General features: G+C 55.6%; 7 protein-coding genes across 7 annotated transcripts; 4 read left to right on the forward strand and 3 right to left on the reverse strand.

Annotated features, from left to right (window-relative positions):
* Positions 1 to 5,552, reverse strand: GNI_009970 (hypothetical protein; the record flags this gene model as incomplete). The annotated part of the gene is made up of 1 exon (XM_011130446.1): positions 1 to 5,552. A coding segment is annotated over one exon (5,552 nt), but the record flags the coding sequence as incomplete, so codon positions are not given.
* Positions 5,553 to 7,097: 1,545 nt separating this feature from the next.
* Positions 7,098 to 7,724, forward strand: GNI_009980 (thioredoxin-like protein; the record flags this gene model as incomplete). Its single annotated transcript, XM_011130447.1, has 1 exon — positions 7,098 to 7,724. The coding sequence occupies one exon, from the start codon at positions 7,098 to 7,100 to the stop codon at positions 7,722 to 7,724; it is 627 nt and encodes a 208-aa protein (XP_011128749.1).
* Positions 7,725 to 7,830: 106 nt separating this feature from the next.
* GNI_009990 (hypothetical protein) lies at positions 7,831 to 9,015 on the forward strand (the record flags this gene model as incomplete). Its single annotated transcript, XM_011130448.1, has 2 exons — positions 7,831 to 7,879; positions 8,003 to 9,015. The coding sequence occupies 2 exons, from the start codon at positions 7,831 to 7,833 to the stop codon at positions 9,013 to 9,015; spliced, it is 1,062 nt and encodes a 353-aa protein (XP_011128750.1).
* A 290-nt stretch (positions 9,016 to 9,305) lies between these two features.
* On the reverse strand, positions 9,306 to 10,849 carry GNI_010000 (putative 26S proteasome non-ATPase regulatory subunit 12; the record flags this gene model as incomplete). The annotated part of the gene is made up of 2 exons (XM_011130449.1): positions 9,306 to 10,556; positions 10,691 to 10,849. The coding sequence occupies 2 exons, from the start codon at positions 10,847 to 10,849 to the stop codon at positions 9,306 to 9,308; spliced, it is 1,410 nt and encodes a 469-aa protein (XP_011128751.1).
* An 81-nt stretch (positions 10,850 to 10,930) lies between these two features.
* GNI_010010 (hypothetical protein) lies at positions 10,931 to 12,328 on the reverse strand (the record flags this gene model as incomplete). Its single annotated transcript, XM_011130450.1, has 1 exon — positions 10,931 to 12,328. The coding sequence occupies one exon, from the start codon at positions 12,326 to 12,328 to the stop codon at positions 10,931 to 10,933; it is 1,398 nt and encodes a 465-aa protein (XP_011128752.1).
* Positions 12,329 to 12,460: 132 nt separating this feature from the next.
* GNI_010020 (putative phospholipase C) lies at positions 12,461 to 13,468 on the forward strand (the record flags this gene model as incomplete). The annotated part of the gene is made up of 1 exon (XM_011130451.1): positions 12,461 to 13,468. The coding sequence occupies one exon, from the start codon at positions 12,461 to 12,463 to the stop codon at positions 13,466 to 13,468; it is 1,008 nt and encodes a 335-aa protein (XP_011128753.1).
* Positions 13,469 to 14,718: 1,250 nt separating this feature from the next.
* Positions 14,719 to 14,982, forward strand: GNI_010030 (hypothetical protein; the record flags this gene model as incomplete). The annotated part of the gene is made up of 1 exon (XM_011130452.1): positions 14,719 to 14,982. One exon carries the CDS (start codon positions 14,719 to 14,721, stop codon positions 14,980 to 14,982), a length of 264 nt encoding a protein of 87 aa, XP_011128754.1.
* Positions 14,983 to 15,688: the final 706 nt, after the last annotated feature.

Below are 15,688 nucleotides of genomic sequence, written 5' to 3' on the forward strand. Positions count from 1 at the left end.
GTTTCGTGCGGGCTCATCTCGCGACTCAACGGCGTCCCCCAACTGCACACCACCCGCGGCCTCTCGCCACCCACACCGAGGAACAAATTGTTCGCCAACGGCGCCGCACCCGCCCCCTTCGCCGGTGCTGCTAACTCAGACACACACGCCGCACGCAACGACCCCAACGACCAGTCGCCGTTCGAGTTGTACACGCACTGCCGCACCAACCGGTTGCCCAAAGGCACCAACGCAAATACCTCCACCACATCCCGCACTCTGTCATACACCACCTCTCGCACATTCTCTGGACGGATAGTCTTCGTCGGTGGAAACGGCACAAACGAATCGCGACTGAACCATTCTATGAAACACAGGAAACGCCGGAACTCAGCACTCTTCTGGTCACCCTTCTGCGTCTCGTAAAACGGCACGTCCTTATACGGACTCCCCATCTTCCACGCCTTTAGCAATGGCAACTCCGGCCCGTTCCACAACAAATGCACCAAACTCGCCGTCGTCCAACTACCCGCATTCAACACGTCGCCCGGCGTCACAGTCGCCTCCAACTCCTCCAACTCACCCAATAACTTCTTGTACTCCTTCTTCTGCGCCGCGTCTAAACCCTTCTTCGGCCGCTGCTCGGACAACTCCTTCAGCGTCTGCAACTGCCTCATCACCTCCTTCAGTCTTGCCTCACGCTCCGCAAAGTAACGGTCCGTACGCTCCGTGACCAACATGCCCGAACTCATCGCCTTGAGTCGCACCAAGTCGTACTCCAGCAAACCGATCAGACGAATGTGCAACATGTCCGCCGTGTTCGTCAACGTCGCACAGTGCAACACCGGCTTCGAACCGCCCGCCTCCTCCGCACTCGACCGCTGACTTGGCGTGGGCGAACCCAACGCCGAACCCGGCGCCGACGGCAGGCTCTTGGGCGCGGCACCTGCGGCGCCCGGGTCTTTCGCTCCGTCTTTGCCCGCCCCGGTCTTAGCGGTGACGCGGGGAAGCACGACTTCGCGGAAGTCGTCGAATTCCCAGGCCCAGTCCCCGAGGATCTGGAAACCCCTTTGCAGGAAGCTCATTTCGCCGAACTGGTAGTCGATCTCGACGGCAGTCTCACTGCCACCGGTCTTGCGCACGTAGCGCCCCCAGTAGCAACCGGAGAGAGCGCGGAAGGGCGAGGCGCGCCCGGCGGAAGCCTCCGAGGAGCGCTCCCAAATAGCCGTGCGCTGGCCGCTTCCACTCTCCCCGCATCCGTTCTCCCCGGTTCCGCTGTCGCCTCTTCCGGTCTGAGCGTCTCCGTCTTGGGCCGCGTTCGCGGCGAAACTTGGGTCGCCACCGACGACCACGCGCAAGACGCTGTCGCAGAAGGTCTGGCGCGAGGCCTGACGCCGGTGCGTCTCCTGCTCCTCGAGGGCGACCGCCACGTCGCCGGTCTCGGGGTCGTTGTCCCAGAGCTCCTCGAGGGCGCCGTCCAGCGCCGGCTCTCCGCGCACGGGCGACTGGCTTCGACTGCGGGCCTCCGCCAGGCCCCAGGGCCGGAGCGGGACTTCGCACTTGAGCAGGAAGTGTGTGCGAAGAGCGTGCAAACACTTGAAGATGTCGATCAACGCCAGTCCCAAGGGAGTGCTCGGCGTCTTGGCTTCTTGCGAACCAGAGCCGGCCGCGGCGCGCGGCACACCCGTCTCATCCTCGGCATCACTGCCCACCTCCGTCTGGTCGAACGCGCGGGCGTCACTCGTCTCGAAAGTCGCTTCTGTGTGAAAGAACGGTCGGTGCGCGAGCACAAAGAACAAACTCTCGCCGCAGTTGGTCAGGTGGCTCTGTTTGCGCACACACGTCAGCACCGCGACCACCAGCGATCGTGTGAAGACGGCGAGTACGATCTTCTTCTTGGCCGTCGCGTCCTGCGCCCATTTGGAGAGTGCAGGCGTGATCTCGCAGAGCAACGGCTGACTCAGTCGCTCGTATAGACGTGCGAAGTGCGTCCTCCAGTCCGTCGTGTTCGAAATCGGACTAGACGTCCATTGCGAAATGAGGAATTCCGCCTCTTCCGACATGTAGCGCACGAAATTCAACACCTTGGTTGCGAGCTGGACCACAAAACCCAGCGCGACAATCGGGGCATTGGACTGCAGGTCCAGCTTTCCCGTCTCCTTGTCGTACGTATGCCGCATGAGATCCACTAAACTCTGAATTATATTCGAACCGTTGTAAAGTAGCTCGTTCATCAACAAACCCATACGGGTAGACATGTAAACCTTGGCGTGATAGTCGGACTCCGGTGGATACTTGACCCCCAACATCAGCTTCCCGCTTTCCTTTGACAACAAATCTTCAGACTTCCAAGACCCCGGTTCGAATATAGCAGTCCAAAGTATGGCCTGAATATGGGGACTAGCCAGCGCCTCAATCCTCGCGCCGTGCGCAAAGAACGCAAGTAACGAGGGAATGCGAATGTACGGCGATCCCAGAAGCTCCAAGAAAACTTCGGTATCCCACGGAGTAAGCACCCTATGAAGAATCGGAATAGCCTTCAAATTCAATATATCGGTCTCGTAACGAATTCCCTTACTGACCTTTTGAGCCAAGGCCACCCACGCCGTTTCGTGCCCCCCCTGATCGATGCCTTGCTGGATAAATGATACGTTGTCGCCGAAAAGGTGCCCTGGTGGAACAGAGGTCATATCAACGGATTGTTCGTCCGCAGTCGAGTCCCAGAAGCCGGTGATGTATTTAGAGAACGCATTAAACGTAGCATACGCCGTCGGTAGGATGCTTGTTGCCTGATCTCCTTTTTCATTGCGAAGCTGCCGGACTCGCTGAGATTGCACACGCGTGTGCTCGTCAAACGCTTTTCGTAAATCACCGTACGCGAATACTCCGGTCCTCTCGCACTCGCAGACGGGCACGAGGAGATTGTTGGTGCTGCCATGTGGCTGTATTTTGGTAAAGAGGCAATTGGCAACAGCTCGTCCGGCCTTGTTCATGAAGGTAACTCGGAAATGTTGCAGTCCATTTTCTGTTTTTACGAACCTCCAGCTCGGATTCGACTCCGTCATTGTAGGCGACATGCTCTGTAGGGCGGAGTTTGCGACAGTGGTGTTAAGAATAAACTTGGTTATAAATACGGCATTTCTCAGTTGCGTCCATTCGGGTACTAAGGAATGGAGATGGTGGTTCTCGTTTTGCATGACACTGGCAAGAACCTGTCTCTTGTCTGCCAAAGGACAGTTGGGCATAAATCCGATTACATCGCTAATCTCCTCCCAAAGTTTCATCTCATTTGCGCCGTAGCACGGGCCCAAGAGATCAAACGGAAAAATTTCAATCTTTCCAACCGACAGTCTGAGCACATCCAGAACGTGTACCCGAGCCCTCAGGACTGCGGGATCAGTGGAGGGTATGAAGGAAGTCAAGTCGTCAATCCCATGGATGCCGATAGAATAGTTCTTTTTGTATACTGTTGTCCATGCTCCAACGTTGTCATAAGGTACTTGGCGCATCACACTGTCCATCAATAAAAGTAGCGTGCTAGCTACGATGGCTTTGGACCCTTGGAAGCCGACAATATCATTTTGTGACGGTATAGAGGAAATAATTCTTACATATGTAACGGACAAAAACCGCAGTAAATCAACGAGGTCGGCGACGATGCTGAGCTGGTCAGATCTGGACAAATCTTTTATCACGGCCGTGATGCCAATGAATTCCATGGGAATAACGCTGAGCACAAAATCTTCCATTAGGGACCAACATAGCCACATGTGATGTTTGATGAACCTTCTTTGATACTCAATGTTGGCCAGGGTTTCAAGTGCCGTTTTTAAGGCGTGCGCGAAATCCGCCCCGTCTAGTATTTTCTTGCGCCACTGCTCCGGTGCAGTTAGGTCGGGTCTGGCTACAATGCCTCCCACGAAGTTTCGGGGGCCGTCAAAGAGCATGCTGGCCCGATGACAGCTGAGCATTCCAAAGAGCGGCAGACCGCATTTTCCTCTGAGCATCGTGTCTTGAACGTAGGAAGAGCCCGTAGGAGGAGCCTCCTCCCTTAACATATGTTCGCATAGGATTTGAGCCTCGCCCGCGAGGATGGGGAACTGATCTTGCCACCGCTTAATGGAGTAGCAGATGTGCCGACTGAGGAACGTTCGGATCTCCAAGTAGTCGTCCAGCAAGCAGTCTAGGTCCGCGACTTCCCGCGGCTGGCTCGACAGCCCCGCTTCGCGCGACCCGGCCTGCCGGAGTCCGGCCTCGCGGGACCCGCTTTTGCGCGGTGTCCGGCTGACGTCGCCAACGGCGGCAAGATCAGTGGCCAGTTTGGACCAAAGTCTTACTTGTACGGCGGCCACGGTGCCACGGGGTAAGCCTTCGGGTCCGAGCAGTTCTTCGACTAATACGCAACCTACGAGTTCTGCAAGGTGCCAGTTAGCCATGGCTACGTTGGGCGAGAGGCCGGGGTCGGCAAGGAAGTGGAGGTCGTGGGGTCTGTAGACCCGGCGACCGACGAACGGTAGAAGGACGGTGTAGAGCGTGGCCGTATTTTTGGGGTTAGGGACGCATCCGAGAGAAAGCAGAACGGTCCAGAAAGCGGAGTCCTGCAGCGCCTTGACATTGGCGCTGCAATCCCAGACGCTGTGGGGCACGACACGGTATAGTAGAGAGTCATAACGCTCTCTGTAGGGTTCGCTGTCCACCGACGGGTCGACTAACACCAACTTATACTCCTCGAAACGCCGGATCAAAATCAATACCGCCGCGCGACTACGCGTCTCGGCACAATGCACCACGTAAAAAGGCTCCACCATCAGGTCCGTCGTCTCCATATTCCGAACTGTCTCCACCGCACGCGCGACTCGGCCGTAAATCGCACTCGCCACTCCGCCCATCTCCTTCGACAAATTCTGCGAAATCACCGGCGGCAAATGCCCCAGAGCGTCCGCCGCGGACCGCATCGCTAAAGACACCAAGGACAAACGCGAACAGTCTACCACACCCGTCCGTACTCCACTGATCTTCTCCGTATATGGGTCCGAGTGCGTGCTGCCGTATGGATTCGCGTACAGAGAGCCCCCCGCCGTCGGACCCGGGTACGGATTTGGGTACGGGTCGTCCGCAAATAGGTCGTCGCTGAACACAGCCTTACTGCTCACCTGCTCTTTGCTGCTAGACTTCATCGGGATGCCTGCAAAGGGGTCTTCCGCCCATAACTCGCTATATGCACTTTGTTGGGGCCTACCCCCTGGGGGCCCACCCCCTGAGGGGCTGACATCGGGGGTACCGCCCCCTTGAGGTTCTGTCGGGGCAGGCCCGGCGGGCAGCTTTGCAAGTGTGCTTTCCAGTTCCGCTTGGCTGCTCACGAGTGTGTCTCCTACAGTTTGGAGACATGCGGCAAGCTGCATCGCGTTCTCGTGCAAACGACTCGCATTTGGCGGCGGCTTCGTGACGCCCCAAAGGTCTTGGAAATAGTACTCGCATATAGCACTCGCTTGTCGGTGCCGGTCGGAAACGGCCGCACTACTCCGACCAGAAGCCTGTCCTGTCGGCTGGTAGTGACTCGAAGGTCTATCCATTTTCCGGCTTTCAGGGCAAAAATCTTCCTAGCCAGGCCGGTGCTGCAGCTACAGAGCACGGCCACAGGCACGACCACCCCGAGCGAACCATGGAGCTGGCTCCAAGCGAACCATGGAGCTGACTCCAAGCGAACCATGGAGCTGACTCCAAGCGAACCATGGGATAAGCCTAACGAACCATCGAGCCATTCAACGTCAATTGATTTCAGTCTATTAGGCAGCTGGATCACTCCGACAGCTGGATCATTCGGCAATGGGTCAGACGACCGGGATGTGAGTCAAGAAAGGGTGTTTTAAAGCGTCATGTTCTGCGCTACGTCAGGGTAAAAATGCAACTTCTCTCGAGCTACTTTCTCGAGCAAGAGCACTCCCGCATTACTGAATCATTTTTCGACGGCGTGGCGGAGCAGCTGCTTCTGCGTGCCGCCAGCAAGGGGTCTTTGATGACATGAGCTACATTTTCCTTGGTCTCGGCCAGAATATTATCTACAAGAAAGAGTATTGTGTTGCAGCACCGAGTGGAACAAACAGATGGGCATCGAGTAGGGACACGTGGGTGGACGCCGGGTAAGTTACTTGGATTCGCTTTCTGAGGACGAGTTACCTGACGAGGACGGGTCGGATGAGTCGTGGTGGACAACGGACTCGATTTTGTCTTTGAGTCCAAATCGATGTTTATGTTTGTGGAAGCAGTGTTTGAGGTGTTCGAATATCTTGTGTGTAGCACCAGTGATGACAATGAAGGCGATCAAGAATCCGAGTGTCGAGAGGACCAGGGCGAAACAGATGGCCCCGACAATGGGGTGGGGGTGTAGCAGCGTGTGGAATATGAACTTGCATGAGTGATGAAGTACGTGATGCACGACTTTATAACAGAGCAGGATCGCTACCCCGAGCACAATTAGTTCCACCAGACGCCGCACGTGCCGCCAGTGATGGTGCCCGTGATGGTGCCCAAGTATCGTCGCACCCAAAGCAACACCCGGGTGGTGATGGTGGTGGTGATGGCGCCGGGAGCTTGATCGCCTTCGGGAACAAGATCGGGGCTGATGATGATGAAGCGGTGGCTGGCACAGTGACCCGCCCACTTGGGAGATGAAGTCAGTACACCAGTTAACCATCGACTCTCAAAGAAAACAACAACTCTTCGGGACAATGCAAGAAAACGCGCATGACGGAAATCCCACATTTGCCACGTCCCAACGGAAAGACGTCCCAACGGAAAGACGTCCCAACGTCGTGGTGTTCACATCCAAACGTGGGCGACACCCCTGGGCAACCCTAGTGATGACCGCCCCGCCTTGGTCTGTGCCCGTGCTCTGCCTGAACAGTGGCCAACACTCGAGCAACAGTAATCAACACTCGGGGAACAGTGACTAAGACTCCGGGAACCTTTCCTTTCGGAAACGTTCCGGAAACCTTCTGGGAATGCTCACTAAGGTGGTTAGGGGACTGGTTGGCATACAGCGGCATGCACCAGTTGGGGCGGCTTGAATCTGGGCGTTGGGGTAAAATGTGTGGTTGTCAGAACTTGCAGTTGTAAAGATGAAGAACCAGCCTGGGGACTACAGCACGATTGTATCGGATCCTATGCCTGACTACCGGCCTTACTGCAACCGGCCGGGCGTGTGTGGCCCATGTGGGGGCCAGAATGGGCCGGAGCAGGCGGAGCCGGAGTTGCCGGTGTCCGGGTTGTTGGGCAAGCACAATGGCTCGATCAAGACGGCGCGAGGCGCTCCGGTTCGTTGGGACGAGAATACGTCAATCGCCCTGTACTTTGGCGCCGGCAATCTGCGCAAGAGTCGAAACCTAACGCCTTGGTTGTCGAACTTTTACGAGACCATCAACAAGTCGGGGAAGCGGCAAAAGTTGGAAATAATCTACATCCCCCTTGACTTTACCGCAGACGAGTATGCCGCGCATCGTTCAAGGATGCCGTGGCCTGCTCTAGACTTTGCGAACAAGGAGGCCATAGAGGAATTCCAACGTGAATACGCCGTCTTCACACCACTTGATAACCCCAACTACGGCGCCGGACCACGCTACCGGGCACCTCATCTAACCATCATCAGCAAGGACGGACTCGCCATCAGAGACATCCCTCTCGTCGATGAGAATACCATCAAGAACAACCTCAGCAAGTGGGACTTTTACAACGCCCGCTTCTGGTAACCATACACACCCAACCACAAGACCAACCACAAGACCAACCACAAGACCAATCACACGACAAATACATACGACTAATCCGCACGACCGGTCCGCAAGCCTTTTTTTAATGGCTGATACAAATAACGACAAATCCAGGCAGAAGAAGAAAAAACCCGGTATGAACAAACTCTGGGGGGGGGGGGGGGGCAGCATTGTTGACGGACAATGTTGAGAGCAAGACTTGAGAACCGGTGTTGATGGCTGAGGTTGATGGCTAGGATCAAAAATTGTGTATGTAGAGAATGAGCGCGCAGCCAAGTTGCTAGAGTTGAAGGCACAGTACACGCAGACGCGCCCAGTGGCACCTAAGTCGCGGACGGAGAAGATGTTCGAGTTTGTACAGAAGATGGAGGCTGGCGAAGAAGTGGATGACGCAGCTCTTTATTCCGACGACGAGGCTGCGCCCAAGCCGGTGCTGGTTACAGGCCAGGTTGTCGAGAGCGCGCGGGACGTGGAAGCGATCAAGAGCGAACGCCAGGCTCGCGCTCAGGGTGCGACGACCGCGGTTGACGAAGAAGCCGACCGTCGCCGGCGCGAACTCTTTGCGCTCGGCGTCGTCGACGACCAAGACGCCGGTGATGGGGACGACCAAGACCTGAGCGACCCGAACGACGGCCAAGATCTGGGCAGGGTAAGAGGGAGAGGGGAGGCGCCCAGGGTCGCCAAGAGGGCGAGACTGACCGTGGAGGCGTCCGAGTGCGACAGCGACAGCGACGACGGGTTCGAACCAATACGACCCGAAGACCTGGCGCAGCTGCCGCCGCCACTGGAATTGCTGCCACCTCCGCAAGCTACGGTGCCACCGCCTCCACCTCCGCCGCCGCCAACTATGGTGCCTCCGCCTCCGCCGGGAGCGGCGGCGCCGGTCCTGCTACCGCCCGCTGCGCCGCGACGGCCCCGGGGGTCACGACCGGAGCACGGACCGCCCCGGATACGGCAGCTTGGCCCCACACAGGCACCCAAACCGAGAGCGAAGGCCACGCCCGCCGTCATCCAGGCCGCCCCGGTCGTAATTGCGGCTTCTGGCCAGACGCCGGGTGGGACGGCTCCTCCCAAGCCCAGTGTTTTCGTACCAACCACGCTCCGCAAACAGGGCATCCGAGTCGACGCAGTGTCCAAGGTTACTATCCGCGAAAAAACGACTTCATCGCACGACGAGTACACACACTTCCTCAAAAGCCTCGACCCCGAAGCATCCACTGCGCCCGAAGCATCCACTGCGCCCGAAGCATCCACTGCGCCCAAAGACTGATGGCCTGCGCCGGTTCGTAAAAAGAAAGGCTGTCGTAAAAGAAAGGGTACGTCCATGGTTCTCCGACCAAGCCATACTGTTCACGCGGGTCCAGACAATAACCGATTTAGCTAGATATTTCCGACAGTCATATAAGCCGCCCTCCCCGAGGTGCTTTTGGTCTCCGGCCGAGAACCTGGCGGTCCTGACTTTCTGGTCGTTGGCCTGTAGGACTCGCGGTAATTGGGTGGACCTTTCCTCAGGACGTCGTTGACCCCTTTGGGTGAATGCCCGTTCAGGTGGGTGTCCGTTCAGGTGGACAGGGGTGTCTTTTGGCATTCTTTGTCGATCAGGTTGCAAGCTTCGCAGAGCCCGTCAAGAGTGCGGGAAATGGCGGCGGCCCAGTTGTTGACGGCGTCTTCCTCTCGAGTTTGGTTGAAGACGACGATACCTGCAGGTCTGTTGATTTTGGCCTGTATGTTACCTTTAAGGATGAGTGTGCACAGATTGTCTTCTGTCTCTTCTTGGTTGAAGCAGAGGAGTTTGCTGAGTCCTTGTAGACTGGTCCGTTTGTAGAATTTAGAGACTACGACGAGGTTGTGATGGAGGTATGCGAGTTCGAGAGCCTTGCGTCGGTCTTCAACGTCGGGTAGGAGTTGATCGGAGTTAAGGAGGGGGTGTTGTAGAACCGTTTGTATGCACCCGGGTTGCCATGGTGAAACATCATCTTGGGTGAGTTGTTCACCCAGTTCACGAATATGAGTGAGTTTGCGGAGCGCCTTTTCGTGCTTTTTGAGCACCACACGGATGCTGCTCACCTTCTCCGGGCTCTCCTCGCTGACGGCCAGCGCAATCAGCAGCGAAGACAAGTACCATAGCTCAAGTTTCTTACCCTCGCCGAACTGAATGTCGATTTCCGCCGGCAGGAACGCCTCAAGCTTCTTGAGGTCGACGGACTCCGCGTCCAATTTGCTGTTCAGGCAAGACGCGTAACACTCTGCTAGGTTCGTCATATCTTTCTCGTGATTATAGTATTGCGCCATGTAACCGTAAAACATGAGCTTAATCAGCTCAAAACCCTCTCCCTCAATCGTTCTCTTATTCACCTTTTTGGCTACAATCTGACACCGCGCCCAGTCGCCTTTCGCGATGACTAGACGCATCTGCTCAAGCAAATAGAAACCCTTTTCAAACTTGTCCATGTAAATGTTGCCTTCAACCTGCACCTCCTGAATCACCGCCGCCGCAGCAGCTATGTCACCCTCCTCCTCCTTCACGTGCGCTAACTGTAAAATAGTTCGCGCACGCTCCACCTCTACAAACAACTTGCCTTCTGTTATTTTACACAACGTATCCAACAACTTGTACTTCGTCGCCCGGTCCGGCATCCGTCCGATCCATTCCATCCCCTCCCGAACCAGGTCAATCTGCACACGCTTCAACTGAGACCGCTTCTTACTCGCCGTCATCACCCATTCGCACGCGTCGTCCACCTTTCCGCCCTCAAACAACTTCTTCAGTAACCACACACACAACCTCGCCCCAGACGCCCCATCCGCGTTCTACAACACACATCCTCTTCCCCAGCTTATGCACCCAGGACATACACACCGTCAAGGACACAGACACGTGCCCGGGACACAGAAATATGCTCGGGTACAAACACGTGTTCGTGCGCACACACGTGTGCGCTTACATTTCTGCATTCTTTCTCCGCAACGATTATCGCATTCACGGCGTCCGCCAGCTGGTCGGCATTCAGATACGTCTCGGCCGTGTCGATCGCACTCTGCGCAACCTCAGCCAAGTCCTTTTGCGCAACAGGGTCCTTGAACGCCGCAGCTCCCGGATCCATGTTTAACGTCTAGATAAAAAAATCAGACCCGGCTCGGAGTCAGCTTCCGCAAGCGGGCCATGGGCGAAGCCACGGCCATTGTCACTGGATGCCGAAGAGAGCATTTATGGTTTCCGTGCTGAGGCTGTTGTGGGGGGCCTGCAGCTCGGTCAGGACCGTGGTGCCGCGGGCCGCTCGGATCATTGCGCGGCGCACGTGCCGCGGCTCCAGGACCGGCAGCATGAACCGCGCGCTCAGGAACCGGCGCGGCGGGGGGGAAAAGGCGTTTAAGAAACGGGGGGTTGCTTTCAGGCCCGCAAATGAGGGTTCATCGAAGCAACGCGCCGGCCGAACAGGGCTCTCTTCGTCGGTCAGGCTTGGCGAGAACGCCACAGGCCACACAGCGCCATCCGGCAAAGCAGCGTCATCCATAGTGCATTCCGACCCAAGGCTCTCTTTCTCGAGCTGGCGCTCTTCCCCGTACCAACTCTTCCTCTCGTGCGGTAATTCCCCGTCTTCCGGGCCCAGCACATCCTCCTGGAAACCTCGTCGCACTCTTCTCTCTGTTGTCAACTCTCCCTCGTGGTCGTCGTCGTCGGACCAGCGGTACTTCTCATAGTCCCCGTCTCGCTCGCAATTGTCTGCTATGAACGTTCCCGGCACCCCGCTGTCGGTGGCACGGCCACCTCGATCATACCACTCATCGCGGTTATACCACTCTCTGTCACCACCTCCATCATACCACTCACCGGCATACCTTTCGCTGGCATGCCGCTCGCTTACACGCCACTTGTCTCTATTATTCCTATCATACCGCTCATTTCGGCGATACCCGCGTTCACCAATAACTGGTCGAATCGACGTTGGAAGCCCCTGCTCAATGGATCCTCGAGATCGGATTGGCCATCTAGGAACGTCTGTTGGGCTAGGGCTCCGGCATTTTGGTTCCGCGAGACTGTGACAGGAAGCACAATATTTTGCATGCTCACTTGGCTGGTTCCCTATATGGCTCCGCTCGAGGCCCGGACTCCTCACCGGACCCCGACTCCTTGCCAGACGCCGGCCCCTCGCCGGAGTCTCGGTCTGTACAGTCGAAACCGGGACGGTCGAGGTCCTTCGCGAACTCCTGATGGGCTTCGAGCGATTTTTAGAGACCTGAGCAACCTCTGGCTTCATTTCAACCACCTTGACGAATTCCACTGATGACTCGTCGTCTTCCGATTCATTCGCTGCAGGCATACCATCGTCTGAGCTGATATATATAGGCTCTTCCGGAATTACGCCGACGTCGTGACTTGTATTCGTTAATTCGACGGACTTAGGGCAATTGTCCTTAAAACCAAGAGTCGACATCCCAGAAGTAGAATCATGAACTTGATAACTATCTACTACTTGCTTGATAAGGGAAGGAGCTATAACCGGTAGAGGGGTCGAGGGCAGAGGGAGAGCGCCGTTAGCGACGGACGGTGGGTCATCATCATCCGAAAGAATAATGAGCATGCAAAATAACGAGGCGTGCGAAGACAGTCAGTGACGTCGCCGGTGGTGGCGAGCAGGCGCGCGAGCGCGCACACACGCGTGCGCACACGCGTGTGCGCGCGGTGATATTCCAACTGGCGGAGGGGAAAATAAATGGAGATATGTATGAGTCGATGGATGGAGTCAGTGATCACTGACGACGCCGACCCTACCGAGATTCTTTACCCCGGTACTCATAATAGCGCGACTCGTGAAGTCAGCACTATTGTGGTCTCGGCGTGGGCGAAGTGTCAGGAGTATACAGTGGAGCAGCAGCTGCATCTGGGGGTGCGAATGCTCGACTTGCGTGTGGCAGACGACCACGGAGACGGGGGTGAGATTTGGGTCACGCATTGGGTCCACGCATGTCCGTGTTTAGCGGTGCTGGAGTCCGTTTGCCGCTTCCTGAATAGCTTCAAGTCGGAGATTGTGGTGTTACGAATTGAGCGAGATTCGGACCGGAAATTGTCGAATGCTGGCTTGCAGAAGCTGGTGCATTTGTTGCAAGCGGAATTCGACGACCTAGTTGTGCCTGCACATAGGCTGGACCAGGACAACCCGAAGCGCTATAACGTAGGCCGGCTGCGAATAAAGAACCGCCGTTTGATCCTGGTCACAAGAGACTCTTTCTACGAAGAGCTGGTGAAGAAGTACCAGAGAAGCAAGGAGGTACAATGGCTGCTACAACACCTGACCAGGGCCATGGCCTCTTGGTCCTGGACACGGGGGAGGAAGGCGTCCATCGTGCATGACCGGATCTCCAAGTTTCTCTGTGACACTCATACCCTTAACAAGATCCGAGAGAAGGCCTTCTTGGTTCTGGAGGCGATAATTACACACGAAGCGGACGCTATAGCTAAACACCCATTCTCCAGCATCCAAAAGGCCAATTCCTGCGTGCATAAGGAGTGGATGCCTAAAATTCTGGACCAGGTAAAGCTTTGTCCCTACGTCAACGCTATCACCTGCGACTTTGTCAACTCGGACTTTTGTAAAGCAATCGTTCATATCAATAGACAAAGAATGAAAGAACAACATAAAGAAGAAAGCCAGCGACTTGACGAGTTTCATGCATGGCAACAAGCCGGCCGTCCTTCCAAGAGCATCGGGACTCAGGTTTGACCCGGAAACGAGACCCGATGTGAGAGATCATTGATTGCGGAGTAAGACATTTCCGGACCAAATATTCGTACGATTTATTTTTTAACTTTTCAGCTGACCACATTAACTTGCACCCCTCCCTTGCGGGGGAGGACTATCTCGTGGAGCAACCTCGCAGACACACGTTTCGCGGGTCCCTGCTGGGATCTGAATGATGGAGTCAGACGACACACGGAGTAGGAAGCAACACAAATTTTATCCTTGTCCCCGACACTCATGGACCCCACACCACCCACGCACACGTGCGCTCAGTTACCCAGCATAAGCGCATGTGACATAAGCTCCTAGGAACAGCAAACTTTGCGCCCTATTTGGAGCCTGGGAGGCTACACACGCATCGGTCATGATTGGGAACGATGTTGTTTTCGCGGAGCCATTGGGATTGCGGTCCCCGTCCTGAACGATTGCTGCAGGTAATACACGACGCTCTTTTAATAATAAAGGCCCATTACATGCCTTGTTTGCAATCTTCCCACACGCGTCGAGAGCAGGAATGGGGAGAATGTAACCAAGAAATCAAACAGGTCTCTAGTTTTGAACGAAAGGACTGAAACTCGTTCTGTTGCCACGCTCGACGCTGCCAAGTGACGTGAAAACCTGTTTGTTCTATCTGATTCAGTCGGTAGCTGGCTTCCTCTTGATTCCACCACCACTCACAGTCCTAAACTAGACTCTTGCGCGGGCGTGGGAAGTGTTCCAAACCGGCCAGGCCGTAGACTATCAAATGGTTTGAGACCTGGTCGGTTGCAAAATACTTGCGACCGATGTTCTCAACAATTCTGGTTGAACCTACCAGTAGTCATATGTTTGTTTTAAAACTTCAACCAAGTCTGAGTATAAGTTTTCACGCCACGGAACGGCGACTGTCCTCTCGGAGTGGTTTCGGAACTCCGCCAGCCGGTATGGCATAAAGGTTAGTACGGTCCTTGCCGATCTCCTGGTGGGTATGGCCACCGTAGTGCCAGAGTGGGAAGGAAAATGATCACCACTGACCAATGGGCAAACATTGACTACGTGGTCGGTCATCCTGCGTACATGCTGCCACATATTAAGGGCGTGCCGATCTGAAGAAGCATTTGAGATGCGCAACAAGAAAGCCCTGGTCGACCCCGAGATCGATAACACTGACAAGTTGGTCACGAGAGTGAACCAATTAATCGACCAAGGGGTACACGGACTCTCAATTAATCGGATCATAAGCTGCGCCGTTTATGGAGAAGAGGGCACAGCGTGTCGAGCCAGGCACAATACTGAAGCCGATTAATAATATTTACAATTTGAGTTCGCGGAAGAGGCGCGACGAGAAGAAGCCCAGATCACCGAACTCAACGGGATACGGCAACTATAATACGGCAAAGAAGAAACCAGCCTATGATGTGGGGTCTATGGAGGATATTGATGAATGGGGCAACCGATGTGAGTTGATCTTGGGTGAGGCTTATGTCGTTGGACGGCGGATTCGGTCGTGGGTCTGACGCCCGCTTTTCGAATGGTCATCCCGAGCTACTTGACCGTTAAGCCAGCAGTTCGCCGTTAGCAAGTCCAGCGGGCCACGGCAGGCTGTAGAACGAAGCGGTGACTGAAGACTTGCCCACGGTTGTCGTAGGTGCGTGCGGCAGGCACCTTAGTGGCACTGGGCTAGCAGTGACGGATCACGGGCATGATGACTTCGAGATGACAACACGCCGCAGGTTTAGGGTTGGTTGGACTGCTAAGATTTGGCAAACGAAAGAGAGGCCCACGGTTGTCGCGGGCACGTCGGAATAGTAAGCGTCCGGTGTGCGGTTCATGTGAAGAGTTTCCCCGCGGCGGACGATCGGTGCAGGGTCGCGGGTGAGGGATGGATGGCTCTGGTAGAATGACTTGGTAGCTGTGAGTAGTTTCTTAGGAGGGTTATTAGAGTTGTCGGTGTATGTCAAGAGATACCGACTGGCAGATGCAATACCGTACCTGTGGTGAGTGCTGAATGAGCACTGAGTACCTGAGCCATGCTGCAATGTATCTTGGGATGCCAGAGACGGGGACTTGCTTGTTTGTCAGGCCAGCATAGAGGCGTCGGACCATGGTCCCGCCGGGATCATTCGTACATTAATTGTTTTGGTGAAATGGTTCTTGATTCATTCCTTAGGATGATTCTTAGCTCTCGACGAACCCAGAACGATGCTGACCGGGGGAGGCCGG

The sequence above is a fragment of the Gregarina niphandrodes genome (assembly GCF_000223845.1).
Source record: "Gregarina niphandrodes unplaced genomic scaffold scaffold00002, whole genome shotgun sequence".
Taxonomy (NCBI): domain Eukaryota; phylum Apicomplexa; class Conoidasida; order Eugregarinorida; family Gregarinidae; genus Gregarina; species Gregarina niphandrodes.